Here is a 16,014-nt window from a genome sequence, read left to right as displayed (position 1 = left end):
TTATAATAAATTATAGTTCAAATGATATAATTTTTCAAATTTAAACGTACTCTAGTATGATAGTACTGCATGGTTTCATGATCACACTACTAAAGTAATTGATTGATTTTGGCATTTAGCTAACAAGCTCTAGTCTAGTAGCAGGTGCTATAAAATGCCAATTTTGTTATGATTATTACAAAGAAAGAAAAAAGAAAGAAAAGAAAAAGAGACACCTTTTTCGTATTTGAATGTGCAAATTGATTCGGTGGTCCAATAGTATATGATGCAATAAATGAATAAATACAAGTATTCATACAAATTTTCAGAGTTAAAAATTATTATTCAATTGTCAATTCAGTTAAAGAACCAGTATACTGACTGATTTTACTTGCCTAAAAAGTTTTTTGTTTTTTATTTTTTATTATTTTCCGGTGCTGCTGAGAATTAGACTGGATACATAGTTAACTGTCTCAAAATCATTCCAAATACAATGAGAAAATTCGAGTATAAACATAATAAAAATATATCAAAAACACTTCATTCCGATATTAAAATGCATACTATATATAGTGAATTAAACTCCAAAATGGTCATGAAATTGTCTATGAGATTCCAATTGCACCAATTACGTCCCTGAAATTGAAAAAAGTATACTATATTAGTTCCTGGCTCATTTTTCATTAACGATATAATGACATAACTTGATGATGTGGACTGTAAGTGACACGTGTCGCTCCATGATTTGGCTACATGTAATAATATAATGATGTGATGACCAGTGACACGTGGCATACTGATGTGGATGATTGTGCCACGTGTCACAATATTATTTGGCCACATGTCCGTTTGTAACACGTGTCGCAATAGTATTCGTCCACGTGTCGTCCATTATGTCATCATTGTAGATATACCAAATTAGTCCCTCACTTTGCATTAAGTGACTCATTTTAGTCTCTAAAATTGAATGTCGTGCACCAAACTAGTCTATTCACCTATTTTTTCTCATTTTTTTTAAATTTAAAATTTTCAATATCTTGAATACACTAATTTCATTTCTATTTTTTCATATATCGTTTAAATACACGTGCTTTCATAAAAAGTTTTAAGATTTTAGTTTTAATTATATAATTTTTTTAATAATTTAACATTGGTAAATTTTGTAATATATAAGTATGTTATTATAGAAAAAATAATTATATGATTGATTAGACACATTTTTTTCATCAAAAAATATGTGTAAAACAAGAAATCAATAATTAAAATAAACTTCTTTTTTGTTCTTATGAAATACACGTTTTCATTATGTGTAAATGTGTTAGATTGAAGGTACTTTAAGCACCCTCATTATCATCTCCGACCTCTGCAGTCTAGACGAAAGAAGTCGAAGATGGTAATGAGGGAAGCTTGAAATGCCTTCACATCAACTCCAAAACGGCGGTTAAGGGTATCCACAAGAGAAAAAATATTTTATAAAAGCACTAAAAGAGGTCGGAGATGGTAGTGAAGGTGCTTGAAATGCCTTCACGGCTTCACCTCAACTCCAAGTCAACGGTTAGGATATTCGCAAGAGAAAAAATATTTTATAAAAGCACTTTTATTTGATTAACATGTGAAAAAATAGAATTGAAATTAATGCATTCAAAAATATTGAGAATTTTGAATTTATAGAAAAAAATGAGAAAAAACTGGTGAAAGGACTAGTTTGGTGCACGACATTCAATTTCAGGACTAAAATGAGTCACTTAATGCAAAGTGATGGACTAATTTGGTGCATCTACAATGATGATATAATGGATGACACGTGAACGAATACTGTTGCGACACGTGACACAAACGGACAGTGACCAAATAACATTGTGACACGTGGTACAACCATTCACATCAGCATGTCATGTGTTACTAGTCACCACATCATCATATCATTACACGTGACCAAATCATAGAGTGACACGTGTCACTTACAGTCCACGTTATCAAATTATGTCATCACGTTGTTAATGGAAAATGGGTCAGAGACTAATATGGTGCATTTTTATCAATCTCAAAGACGTAATTAGTGTAATTGAAATTTCAGGAACGATTTTAGTACATGATACCAATCTCAAAAACCATTTTAGAGTTTAACTCTATACATAGGAGATAAAATGTACTCCCCATAGTACTCTAATTCTTACCTATACTAAGTTATTTTATCCCCCTCATGAGATTTTGCTATACACCTTCATTTCTCAAAAAATATGTATAAAGTTGATAGAGTTTGTTATTTAGATATCTAAAAGGAAATTCAACAATTTATTTCCTTCAAAGTTAAGTCTCTATTGTGATTTTACATTCTTCAATTGTCATTTCATCAAGCATTGGTTAGATGTTTTTGTTCCTAATTTCTCAAGAGGTCCCAAAACTTCCTCAAGTAGAAACTGGACTATGATTTCAACATCTTTAATGATAGCCATCAATTAAGAATCTGTACCAGGGCCTCTTCTTTCTGCTTCTAATTTTTTATTTAAGGCTAATAGGGTCGAAAAAAAATTGAAAATTAATTTTTCTTTTTTTTTTAATAAATATTCAGTTAACTAACATTATTGTTTTTTTTTTTTTCTCTCCTTTTATAATAAAAATTCTAGACAAGTTCGAGTGTTCCACACATGTATTAATCTACCATAATTAAGACATGCCTTCAAGCTTAATGAATAGTTACAAAAATATTTACAAATTATTTACAAAAGAGTTTTCAATTTTTAAGATGATAAGAAATCAAAATCAATTTTAGTTTGTCTACAAATTGGAAATAATGATACAAGTTAGATAAAGAAAAATATTATTACAAGGTGTATAAGTTACAAAGTTTAATTATATTCAAAGGTAAAAGAAAAAAAAAGTTACTTGGTCAAAGATTTTAAATCAACTTACACCCTATGAACTATGCAAATTAATAATATACCACAAGTTGTCATGTTTATAATATAATTTAACTACATATGAATTAGTACAAATAAGTAGTTTAACTAGCCTAATTTAATATGATAAATGAAAGTTATTAAATAGAGAAAAATCCAAAACAGCCCTAACAATTATTTTGAAAGACAACGAGGCTCTTGACAAAAAAAAAAAATTAATCCGGGCCCTGACAATTACCTTGAAAGGACAACGAGGCCCCTGTGCTAGAAAAAAGTCAATGTTGTTTTTTTTGGTACAGGGGCTAATCTGTCGCAAAAAAAAAGGCGAGGGGTTGGATTGGATGTTTTTTTTTTCTTGGGGACCTTGTTGTCCTTTCGAGATAATTGTCAGGAGTCGGATGGAATATTCACCCTATTAAATAATATAATAAGTGTTAGAGAGAAAATTATAAAATTTGTTGTATGTATACAGTGTCTGTATATTTATTTTGTAAACTGAGTCATTAATAACTTTTTTTTAGTTAGAGAAGATTGATATTGTACTTTGTGGTATCTTTGTATTTTTATTGAGTGTTTACATAATTTAATTGAGTATTTTATAGGTATTGTATGTAAATGTAATTGAAATTTGATTTCTTAGATGTAGAATATCACAAATTACCATTTTGTATTTTTATATCAAGAATGTAGTTTGATCAAAGTGGTTATCTTTTCTTTTGAAAGAATTTATTTAAAATAAAATATTTTTTCCAATTACCACTTCATATCCTATTAGATACTTGATTAGACTAAAGTGACGTTTCCATATTCTTCGTAGTGCCCCATCTATGTGGTACCAAAATGGCTTTTAAAATCCCTAGAGAAACTTGTATTCTTAGTTACCTACTTATTTTGATAATCATATATGGCTTGCCAAACGGCCAAACACTATCTTATTTTTCTCTCTAAACTTATACTTGCACACAAAAAAAAATTAAAATAGGAATGTTTGCACGGAATACATAGACATCATCCCAGCGAACTTCTTTCGCTGTTCTGAAAATGTTGATCGTAATTAATATTTCCTTCACTATCTAAGGTATGGGAAATGGATATATAGTTATATGATCAATGAGAAATCCCAGATTACTTAGCTTCTATTATCGTACAGACAGAAAACGAAAGTTATAATTATTGAAAGCTGTGTTGGCTTATCGTACATCTAAAATATGTGGCTTTTGCCCAAAATTATCATAAGATCCATCATTGATAACGATGACCAAGTTCTTCATCACTATATGTGGTAGTATCTCAAAAATATAAATTATTAGGCAGCAAAATGAACCTCCAACCATGTAAATGGTTAAAGAACGAGAGATGAAATAGGTTAAAAAATTTTCTTCGTTTGATTGTACGAAGGGATTATGCGTATTCACACGGAGATTAATTCTTATTATCAACTTATAGTCTAATGAAAATATGATTTGAATTAAAAAATTCTTGTTCAAATTTACAACTCTTTGTACTAATTTTTTTTTCAAAAATTAAATTCACATATATTTATAAGAGAAATTCTCCACATACAAGTATTTTTTTTATACAAGTCTTTACAAGTTATCTATATTAACACGCTTCGAACTGTTTTCAGTGTACCTCCTCTTTTTGCTGCACGTTCTTCTTCCTCTTCCTCTTCCTCTTCTTTTTCTTTTCTTTCGTTTCTTGCTTTCTCTTTCTTCTTCTTTAATTTTACTGCATCATCTTCTTCTTCTTGCTGCACGTTCTTCTTCTTCTTCTTCTTCTTCTTCTTCTTCTTTTCTTTCGTTGCTTGCCTTCTCTTTTTCCTTCTTCATTTACGTGCTTTTCTCTCTGTTTTCTTTTTTCGTTATTCTCGATTTTCATTGTTTTTTGACATCAAGCTCTGAAATCGTTTTTGAAGAAAAAGAAGCAGTAGAAGATAAGGAGGAAAAAGAGAAAGAGTTCTGAATTATGCATAAGGTATACTTCAACGAATTTTGGGTGTATTTCTTAAATCCTTTGGGTGTAGTTTTTGTAATCCTTTGAGTGTATTTCTATAATCATTTGGGTGAATTTCTATAACCGTTTGAGTGTATTTCTGTAATCCTTTAAGTGTATTTCTGTAATTTTTTGGGTGTATTTCTGTATTTCTGTGTAGTAGGCCTCTATTAACTAATATTAATTAAAAATATTAGCCCCCTAATATTTTTCACTAGATATTAGAATTTGTGCATCCATTGTTTTCACCAACACCATTGTATTGTATGTAGGGCTGGAAGTGAGCCGAGCTGAGCTGAGCTAGACCAAGCTCAAGCTCGGCTCACGAAAATTGAGCTTGACTCACGACTCGACTCATTAACAATTGAGCTTATTTCTTAAGCTCAAGTTCGGCTCACCAAAAGCTTACGAGCTGGCTCGAGCTCACGAGCTGACTCAAATAAGAGAAACATAAATACATAATCTATAATTTTATATCAATAAAATATAACTTATATATTTTTAAAAATATTTGAAAAGATCAATTTTATATATTGTTTATCTATCAATAAATTATAAATTTTTTATTTATGTCCTATATTAAAATTATATGTAAAAAATAAATATAAATATTAAATAATTAAGATTGTTATATATATAATCGAGCCAGCTCACGAGCTAATGAGCTGAGCTTATCCAAGCTCAAGCTCGCTCATTTAATTTATGAGCTCAATTTCAGGCTCAAGCTTGGCTCACTAGCTCACGAGCTTAGCTTATCGAGCTCGAACTGGCTCATGAGCTGGCTTGACTCACTTCCAACCCTAATTGTATGTATATAATACGATCACATCAAAATTAAACAAGATAAATGAATAACAAAAAATCAAAGGGTAAAAACTCAAGTGTAGTTAACTTTATGTAAAATTGATAACTGAAAATTGTTAGATGATAATTTAGTCAAATCTATCAAATTAATTAACAGTCATTTATCAATTTCATATCAAGTTAATTGTAGTGCTGCACATGATAATTTAGTGCTGCACCTGAATTTCCACCAAATCAAAGACATAGACTTGTTGGAAGTTCCGCTTGATAACTATTATGCACCTCGAAGAGGCAGCAATTATTCGCGGTGATTCGTATCAAGAAAAAGCATAATCCCACTCTTGCAATTAAATTACTACTTGTGCTCTTTCATTGCAAGCTAATAACCTAATAATAAGCTGCATTTGAGTGTAATTGTGCGTGTGTCCCTTTGTGAAACCCTCAAGATTATGGTCTGCATGCAAAAAATAATGTTACGTATATAAATACAATACTATATATACTATAAAATATATATGATACTTCGACGGTTGTTTTTATCTTTTTCTTTTTACAAGAATGTTTAAACGTTACTATTGAAATTACATGGATGGATATACATGAAAATTATAATACTAAGTCGTTGGTATTTCTTCAATTCACATGATGAAGACGGATTCTTAAATGTGTTAATGGGGAATCTATGGAGGAATATTCGTATGTTCCTTTATGTGGAGACAAACGGTGATTGTATTCTTGGAATCATCGTTATTAAAATTGAGACAAAAACATATATAACATATCAAATTTGTCAAAACTCTAAAAAAGATTTTGTCAAACTTATTTGGACCCTTGTTTTGTTTCATATATATATAAATTAAAGAGCAATACAGTGTAACGAGTTCAGTATCTTCTACTCTGACACTTTTACACTTCCCTCATTAGACATTTAGAAAACTTAAATGTGTTACGTTGCATTGCATGCAAATCACTCAAGTCAAAGAGTTTGTGCTGACAATGACATTGTAATTAATACAGTTAAGTGTTCTCCAAGCTGATCAATACTAGAAGATTGATAGTAGAACATTGCATACTTCTTAGTTCTTACCACTAAGGGATGTCAACTTTATTAAGACTCTGATTTAATTTTGTCTGTGTTGTCAATCTTCTAATAAGTTCTAACCATAATGTAGCTCGCTAGTATATACTTGTGATAATGTGAATTAGTTTGAGTTGATCTTCTTTTAAATGATTTTGATATGTGTTAAATACTCATACTACATATTTGTGCCGATTAAGGACTAAATAAGCATTTTTAGTTTTTGATATTGCATCTTTTTGCAATTGTTTGAAGGCAGTTTTGAACTAAGTTGGTTCAAGAAACATGGATCCTAAAGTACCAATAGAGGACCAATTTTCCAAGTTGCACCCTTCCTTCCCAGAAGGCATAAGAATTGGAATAGTTGGTGGTGGTCCAAGTGGCTTATCAGCAGCTTATGCACTTGCCAGGCTTGGTTACAAGAATGTCACAGTCTTGGAGAAGCATCACACAGTTGGTGGCATGTGTGAATCAGTAGACATTGAAGGTAATATTTATAGTTATAATATATATCTCACAAGTCACAATAAAAATACAAACCTTCTGAAAAAAAAACAAATAATTTTTATGTCACTGTTCTGAGACAATATTTGTCTATTTTTCTATTCATAGACACTTACTAAGTAAACATTGCCTAAGTGACAATTTTGACTATATTTAAATATGTACACAGGAAAAGTATATGATCTAGGTGGGCAAGTTCTTGCTGCAAGCAGTGCTCCAATCATTTTTCACTTGGCAAAAGAGACAGGCTCAGCACTAGAAGAATTAGACTCTCACAAGCTTGCTATTATCAACCCTTCCAATGGAGAATATCAAGATATTAAAGTTGCTGATGATTATGTATCTGTTATGTCACTTACATTGGAAATTCAGGTTAGTTTGTTGTCTCTAATCTCTACTGTTAGTTAAAAACTATTGAGTGAAACTATGCTTTTGCTTCTAAAATATTTTCATTTATCACTTTGAAGATTAAGATATATAGATGTCAATCTTCAAAAGATTAAAGTATCTTTCAAAGATTTTAGTGCTAAATGAATATTATTGAAGACTAAAGTCTATACATTTTATCTTTCAAGGAATATAGAATATATTTCAGGATCTAAGAATGGATTTACTTAAAAATAATATGTAGTACTTTAACTTGAAAATTAAAAAGTAATGTTTTTACTTCTCCTTGTGAAACCAGGAAAAGGTGAAGAATTCTGGTAGAATTGGGGTGCATGGAGTGAGTGACATTGCTCCAGAGTTGGCTCCAGAATATCTTGAATGTCATGGACTCAAATCTGTTCCTAAATCTGTGGCTTATGGCTACACTGCCTCAGGATATGGCTTTGTTCAAGATATTCCTTATGCATACCTTCATGAGTTCACTAGAACCTCCATGGCTGGAAAAATCCGAAGGTTTCGAGACGGATATACAAGTCTTTGGCAGAAGATTGCTCAATCACTTCCTTTGAAACTTTGCTGCAACACTGAAGTATTGACACTTAGAAGGAACTCTGATGGTGTCACAGTTAATGTCAAGAACTTAAATGGAGTTGAAACTTTGGTATTTGATAAGATCATAATCTCTGGTTCATTTCCATTGAAATATGGAAGAACTTATAGATCATTGCCTTCAACTTGCACAGGTTTGTAGAGTTCTCACATTTTCCATGAGTAACATTGTTTGTTTCTTTATCTGATATAGTAACTAAGTAAACAAATCTTGTGGCAGATTGTGAACCTGAAGTAATGGATACAAGTGATCTTGAAAAAGATTTGTTCAGCAAAGTAGAAACAAATGACTACTACACTACTGTTTTGAAGATTAACAGACTTGATCATTTGCCTGTTGGATTTTATTATTTCAATGAATACATGGAAGATCCTAGCACAATTGGACATCCGGTTGCAATTCAAAAATTTTATGCAGACACTAACATATTCTTGCTTTGGTCCTATGGCAACTCTACTGATATTAAAGGACCTGCCGTCACAAAGCTTGCAATCAAGACAGTAGAATCCATGGGGGGAGAGGTTCAGAAAGTCGTTCTTCAACGGCGCTTTAAGTATTTTCCTCATGTTAGTAGCCAAGGTATTTTGTTTATTTGATTTCTTAATTCACTTTCCTTAGCCTAACAAGAATTCTAAATCATGGAGTTTTGAATGCAGCTATGAAAGATGGATTCTATGAAAAGTTGGAATCAGGACTTCAAGGTTCAAGGAATACTTACTATGTAGGTGGCCTTATGGCATTTGAGCTTACAGAGAGGAATTCATCTTATGCCATGGCTTTAATATGCAAGAACTTTGCAAATAGCAGTGATTTGCCAATGTATCCTTATACTAAGGTAAATTACCATTTATGTACATTATGACCAATCAAATTTTTATTTTTATTTCTTTTCCAAATAGAGCTGCACTTACAAGAAGATTGTTTTATGCAGAGTTTGTTTCCATTGAGAACTGAGTGCCAAGAAATGGATCCTAAAGAGTTAAGTGAATTGCCAGGAGTGCATTTTCCTAATTTGCCTACTTTGGATGGCTATTTAAGGCAATGGGGAACTCATCCTATCACTCAAGACAGAACACTTTACACTTGGATTAATGAAGAAGGCGCACCGGTAGGCCAGAGGACTTATGCAGAACAACATCTTAATGCATCCTGCATTGCTCATAAGCTCTTAACATGCCAAAAGCCGGTTATCAAGCCTGGGGACAAGGTTCTTCTTGTTTATGTGCCTGGTCTAGACTTCATCGACGCCTTCTTTGGATGCCTAAGAGCTAGAGTCATACCAGTTCCAGTTCTTCCTCCGGATCCAATGCAAAGAAGTGGACAAGCACTAACAAAAATTGAAAACATTGCCAAGTCCTGCAGCATTGTGGCAATTTTGTCAACAGCTGCTTATCACTCGGCCGTCCGGGCAGGTTCATTGAAAAATTTTATCTCATTAACTGGGAAAAGTGGGAAGTCCTCAGCTCGCTGGCCGAATCTTCCATGGCTGCACACTGATACTTGGGTCAAGAATTCAAAAAGTTTGGCCTTGAATGGTCTAGATGATCAATGTGAAGAAGCTCAGCCTGGTGATATTTGTTTCTTGCAATTCACGTCTGGTTCGACCGGTGATGCTAAAGGAGTTATGATCACTCATGGTGGCCTTATTCACAATGTGAAGTTAATGAGAAGTAGATACAGGAGCACATCAAGAACAGTCCTAGTGAGTTGGCTCCCTCAGTATCATGACATGGGACTGATTGGGGGACTTTTTACATCTCTTGTCAGTGGTGGATCGGCGATTTTGTTTTCGCCAATGACATTTATCAAGAAACCACTCTTATGGCTTGAAACTATGAGCAAATATCAAGCAACTCACAGTGCTGGCCCAAACTTTGCATTTGAGTTGGTGATTAGAAGGTTATTCGGGGAACGAAAGCCTATCATTGTTGATTGGCAAGGAAGAGTTTGTTGTGGATATACTCAGCAAGAGAATGAAGATATTGACATAAGAATAGTTGATCCGGAGACATGTGAAGAGCTTCAAGAGGATGGAAAGGAGGGAGAGATTTGGTTTAGTAGCCCAAGTGCTGGAATAGGATACTGGGGAAGGGAAGAATTGAGTCAGAATACTTTCAAGAACAAACTTCGCAATCATCCTGGCCGTTACTACACAAAAACAGGAGACTTGGGAAGAATCATAGATGGAAAACTGTTCATCACTGGAAGAATCAAAGATCTCATCATTGTTGCTGGAAGGAACATCTACTCTGCAGATGTTGAGAAGACAGTTGAGACTTCCTCAGAATTGCTTCGGCCTGGTTGTTGTGCTGTCATTGGTGTCCCGGAGGAAATCTTATCTGCAAAGGGGATTTCCATGCCAGATGGCTCTGATCAGGTTGGCTTGGTTGTGATTGCAGAGGTTAGAGATGGAAAACCAGTTGGCAAAGATGTTATTGAGAAGATTCGGACTCGTGTGGTTGAAGAACATGGAGTTGGTGTTGCTTCTGTTAAGCTGGTCAGGCCTAGAACAATCAGCAAAACAACATCTGGAAAAATCAAGAGATTTGAATGTATCAAGCAGTTTGCAGATGAATCTCTGAACTTGGTTCCACAAGGTCCACAGACTCTATTGAAGAAAACTTTGCTGAGATCATATACTACCGGAACATGTGGCGAAGGGAATACTCCGAGGCCCCGGCTAGTAAGAAGAACACTTGCAGCCAGCAAAAGGATCAGTAAGAATGACATTGTGGAATTCTTGAAGGGCCTTATTTCTGAGCAAACTGGAATTCCAATCAACAACATCTCAGTTACAGATAACCTAACATCCTATGGAATTGATTCGATTGGTGTGGTTAAAGCAACTCAAAAGCTCTCGGATTTCCTTGGAACACCAGTTGCAGCCATTGATGTTTTCACTGCAACAAACATTCTAGAATTGGCAAACTTCTCTGAGGATCTGCTATCCAAGATTCAGCCTCAGCTTTCAAGCAATCCAACCAATGTTCCAGAAGCTGAAACTTTTTCTACTGAACTGGTTGAAGAGGTATCTACATCTAAGCGATTTGGTATCCATTTACTTCAAGTTATAGCACTTGTTTATATTTCCATCATGCTAGCCTCACCAGCTTATATATCCATCAATGCTTTCCTAAGCTTCATCCCAAGTTTCAGTATATCAGTAGATGGAATACCCTGGTCAAATTATTTGGTTTCCCTTGCTTTAGCACCTATTGCTTGGATTCTTTGCATTGCTGTTACTTGCATTTGCATTTCATTATTTGGAAATTCTTTCTTGAGGCCAAACTATGCTCTTGTCTCCGAAATCTCCTTGTATTCAATGGACTTTGTCAAATGGTGGGCATTATATAAGGTCCAAGAGATTTCTTCTAAAGTTCTAGCAGTTCACCTCAGAGGAACTGTGTTTTTGAAGTACTGGTTTGAGATGCTTGGTGCAAGGATTGGATCCTCAGTGTTGCTTGATACAGTTGACATTACCGATCCGAGTCTTGTTTCGATTGGAGATGAAGCTGTCATTGCAGAAGGTGTTTTGGTTCAAAGTCATGAGGTAAAAAGCAGAATTCTAAGTCTCCGTGCTATCAAGATTGGCAGAAGTTCCTCAATTGGACCTTATGCAGTTATTCAAAAAGGAAGTGTTATTGAAGAAGGTGCTGAGGTACAGGCCTTGCAAAAGGTTGAAGGAGGCCAGCCTGTGCTCAAATCTGCTAAGCTTAGTGATGTTGATAAGGTATGTTCTAATAAGACCCTGCTTACAAAAATACCTTATAGTACTCTTCAAGTATGCATTTTCTATAATGTTTTCTCTTATTTTCTTGGGAATACAAAATGATGATCAATTGTCACACACTAATATCTATAACAATTTTCATATTGAATTTCAGAATGCAGAAGTTCCTAGCTTTTACCACTTTATTGGGATCTATCTTGTTAGCTTTCTCAGTTCACTAGCTGCAGCTATTACCTACTTCATGTATATATGGTTCTCCAAGAAATCTCCATCATTCCTACACTTTTCATTTGTTTGCCTATGTGGTGCATTCCACTGGATCCCCTTCACCATTATTGCATATGCTACCATGTTTTCTGATGTACCATCAAATCCAATAACCTTTGCCATTTCATTTGCCGGCGCCTACTTACTTCATGGTCTTGTGCTCATAGCTCTCAGCAGCGCTTTCTCCCATCTCCTCATCATGTCCGGTATAAAGCAAAACCAATACAGAACTTGGCTTAAGCAACAAGTCACCATGTCATGCCACCTTAGATTCGCGAAGCTTCTCTCAGGAACAGGAGCCTTCTGTATTTATCTACGACTCTTGGGTGCGAAAATTGGCAAGCATTGTTCCATTAGAGCAATCAATCCCATTTCAAAGCCAGAATTAATGACAATCGGTGATGGTGTCCATCTAGGAGATTTCAGCAAGATAATTACTGGTTTTTACTCTTCCAGTGGATATACTTCTGGAAAAGTTGAAGTTCGGCATAATTCAGTTGTTGGCAGTCAAAGCCTAATTCTCCCAGGTTCTATTGTCCAAAAGAATGTCATTCTAGGTGCACTTTCAGTTGCTCCAATGTACTCTATACTCCAAGAGGGTGGTGTTTATATTGGATCACAATCCCAACCAGTTATCAGAAACACAATGAATAATTCTGATAAAAATATAGAAGAGATGGACACTGAATGTAACGAGAATGCTAACAATTTGGCGACAACATTGCATAAAAAGGACTCAGATAAAGTTACCTTGACCAGAACATGGTATCAAAGTTTCTCAGTACTCTTCATTCAACCCTTGATGCAAACATTTTTGCCTTATTTTGTGGTTGGTTTATCAGTTTTTGCACCTTTGGACCTTATTGTTCACAAAAAGAATGCCATGAATCTCTCGTTGCATTGGTTTTTCCCTATGGTTTGGGTTCTCTCTGGCACTCTAGCTGCATTGGCATGTGTTATAGCCAAAAGGGTTCTTGTAGGAAAGAACAAATCTGGAGAAAAAGTTCCCATATGGAGCACAAGGATCACCATGGACAGCACTTGGCAAGCCATAAGAACACTTGTTGGAGACTTTTTCATGGACATGACAAATGGCTCATATTTTCTTGTGTTGTATATGAAGCTGATGGGTGCAGATGTTGAAACGGATCACGAAGTTTATGTGGATAGCAATGGAGCATTGTTGAATCCTGAAATGGTGAAGATTGAAAGAGGTGGCTGTGTGGGAAAAGAAGCATTGCTGTTTGGACACATATATGAAGGGGAAGAAGGAGGAATGGTGAAGTTTGGAGATATCAAAATTGGAGAAGATGGTTTTGTTGGTAGCAGGGCTGTTGCCATGCCTGGTGTGCAGTTGGAGAATGAGGGAAATCTTGGTGCTCTATCTCTTGCCATGAAAGAAGAGATCATAAGGTCAAGGTGAAATATTAGTACTGTCACAGTTGTCCACTTTCACTTGGTAATTTGTGCAAACAGTTGGTGCTCGTATTTAGAGCTACCTTAGTCATGAGATTCTACAATAAACAATTTGGGGATTTCTAACTTAGGAACTTGTTTGTATAAGTAATTTACATTATGTACCACTGTTTAATTGAGAGTTGATACATTATAGAGTGATTCCAATCGGGATCACATTGTACTATTAAGTTTGTAAGAATCTCAATAATGCTTCACCCTTCAATATATGCCAGTCCTATTCTACTTTGAAAAATAGTTTATTGTTAGCAATGAATTAAACCTCATATTGTAACTTGTAAGTAGTGTTATTTCGCCAACTAAAATAATATTATGGATTAAACTAAGAGTTTATCTAATATATAATAAAAAAATACACGTTAATATTATTACTATTATTTTTATTTTTACTTTAAATTTTAATATATGTTTTTAAGATGAGAAATTCTAGGGACCAATTNNACTTTTTTAATTTTTAAGTTTTTTATTTTTATTTTCCAATAAACGTATTATTTTAAAACTAAGAAAATCATTTGTTAGTTTTAATCATTACTACTGTTAGTTAACTGTTATTCTTAAGTATAAAATTCAGAAGAAAAACTAATTCAGTTAAAATAAAATAGCATCATGCAATTTATCGCATGTGACATGTATCCATTGCTAGTTGGAAGCTAGAGCATTGGGTTGAAGAAATTTATCAAAAAAGACAAACATATACTCTTATGTAATAAAAATTTAATTTTAATATATTAATAGTATAAAATATTTTATATAGTCATATAATTTTATTTTTTTTAATAATCATTTATATAATTAATATAAAAATAATTAAATAATTAAATATATATGTAAAATGTATCAAAATTAAATTCATATGATAATTTAAAAAAAAGGCGTTGGCCATTTGAAGGGTTCAACTTCAAAGAGAGAGCGAGAGACACATAATAGAAGAAAAAGGAGTAGCAGCACGGCAATGGCGTGATGAAACTGGGCCCACCCAAAATGATTGGAGGTGGGCCCACACTAGAACAAACCAAGCCTTTCTAGCCTTCTTACCAATAGAAAAGAGCCACGTGTCCGTTCATTTCACGCCGCCAACAATCCTTCGAGGATGTCCTTCCGACACGTACCTGACTGTCAAACGTCCCGTATTACCTAGGAATAGTGTTCAGCCGCGTAGCAACTAAAAATGACACGTGGCCCAAAGTTTTCCAATTTTACCCCTAAAAAAATATCTCTTTCAATTTGTAATTTTGGAACATCAAGAGACCTAAAACCGTAAATTCACCTCCAATCACTGTGGAAAACACTAATTTCTACAGAACCCATTTTGCCCCCGTTCCTTACACAGTATCAACATCACATCCCTGAAAACTGAAAAGCATCCCCTTATTTTTTGCCCCAAAGAAAGGGAATAAAAAAAGAGGTTTAAAAAGGAGGAATTTTCAAAAAAGACACAACAAAAAAAAAAACCTTCATTTGTTCTGTGCTGTCTAGTAGTAACGTTTGCTACTACTACCACCACTTTGAAGAGGTTGTGTCTCTTCTCATAAAAAACAATGTCTACAAACATGGCGATGATCCTCACTTTGGTGATTTTTTTACTCTTTGCTCAACCCTCTACCTCAAGTGAGTTCAACAACCACTACTCACTCTTCACTCTTCACTCTTTTTTTTTTTCTTTTCAGGGTTTGTTATGGTTAAAAAATAATTATTGTTTGATATTCAGGTCGTGTATATGGAGCAAACTTGGCAGGAGGCAAGACCATATCAACAAGCATAGAGGTAAAAAAATACATATATGCAATGATGATTTTAAACTTTCAAATTTTTGAACACCTTGGCCATAATTTTTTAATTATTATTATTATTTAGGTTGGAAGATTTGGGAATAATGGAGCTGATCCTAGTGTTGGAAGAGTAGTAGAAGATTCAACAAGAAAAGTCCCAACGGGACCTGACCCTCTTCATCACAACAACAACCCTTTACGCCCTTAATTAAAGTTAGCTACTAATTTTTTATTAAGTAAAAGCTTAACTTTGTTATATATCTCTCTTTGATGTAAGGTCTTTTTTTTTGTTAATTATGATTATCATAGAAAGTAACCAAAATTAATGATTAATTATAAGAAAAGTACACAAGATGTTATGATTTCTATATATATATATATATATAGATAAAGACTAATAAATGTTATCGTTCGTTCGATTCGTATAACGTGTTTTGTACGGAATCTTCGGTAAGTCGTTTTACATGTAGTTCATCTTATTATTATTATATTATTATTATTATTAGTCATCACAAGTG

General features: G+C 33.8%; 2 protein-coding genes across 2 annotated transcripts; both read left to right on the top strand.

Moving 5' to 3' along the window:
• Positions 7,289-13,936, top strand: LOC107632312. The gene is made up of 6 exons (XM_021117909.1): positions 7,289-7,629; positions 7,943-8,387; positions 8,474-8,833; positions 8,911-9,089; positions 9,186-11,984; positions 12,139-13,936. Exons 1-6 carry the CDS (start codon positions 7,417-7,419, stop codon positions 13,672-13,674), a joined length of 5,532 nt encoding a protein of 1,843 aa, XP_020973568.1. The 5' UTR covers positions 7,289-7,416; the 3' UTR covers positions 13,675-13,936.
• Positions 15,067-15,766, top strand: LOC107634088 (protein CLAVATA 3). Its single transcript, XM_016337667.2, has 3 exons — positions 15,067-15,335; positions 15,436-15,491; positions 15,582-15,766. The coding sequence occupies exons 1-3, from the start codon at positions 15,266-15,268 to the stop codon at positions 15,702-15,704; spliced, it is 249 nt and encodes an 82-aa protein (XP_016193153.1). The 5' UTR covers positions 15,067-15,265; the 3' UTR covers positions 15,705-15,766.

The sequence above is a fragment of the Arachis ipaensis genome, chromosome B03 (genome assembly GCF_000816755.2).
Source record: "Arachis ipaensis cultivar K30076 chromosome B03, Araip1.1, whole genome shotgun sequence".
Taxonomy (NCBI): domain Eukaryota; kingdom Viridiplantae; phylum Streptophyta; class Magnoliopsida; order Fabales; family Fabaceae; genus Arachis; species Arachis ipaensis.
Note: the sequence above shows the minus strand (reverse complement) of the source record. Positions and strands in the feature narration are given on the sequence as shown.

Excerpts from the sequence above, each read along its gene's own strand:
- LOC107632312 (XM_021117909.1), top strand. The coding sequence starts at position 7,417 with ATGTACACAGGAAAAGTATATGATCTAGGTGGGCAAGTTCTTGCTGCA. Across the intron at positions 7,630-7,942 it reads CACTTACATTGGAAATTCAG|GAAAAGGTGAAGAATTCTGG; the intron begins GTTAGTTTGTTG and ends TTGTGAAACCAG. Across the intron at positions 9,090-9,185 it reads CAATGTATCCTTATACTAAG|AGTTTGTTTCCATTGAGAAC; the intron begins GTAAATTACCAT and ends TGTTTTATGCAG.
- LOC107634088 (XM_016337667.2), top strand. The coding sequence starts at position 15,266 with ATGTCTACAAACATGGCGATGATCCTCACTTTGGTGATTTTTTTACTC. Across the intron at positions 15,336-15,435 it reads TGCTCAACCCTCTACCTCAA|GTCGTGTATATGGAGCAAAC; the intron begins GTGAGTTCAACA and ends TTTGATATTCAG. Across the intron at positions 15,492-15,581 it reads CCATATCAACAAGCATAGAG|GTTGGAAGATTTGGGAATAA; the intron begins GTAAAAAAATAC and ends ATTATTATTTAG.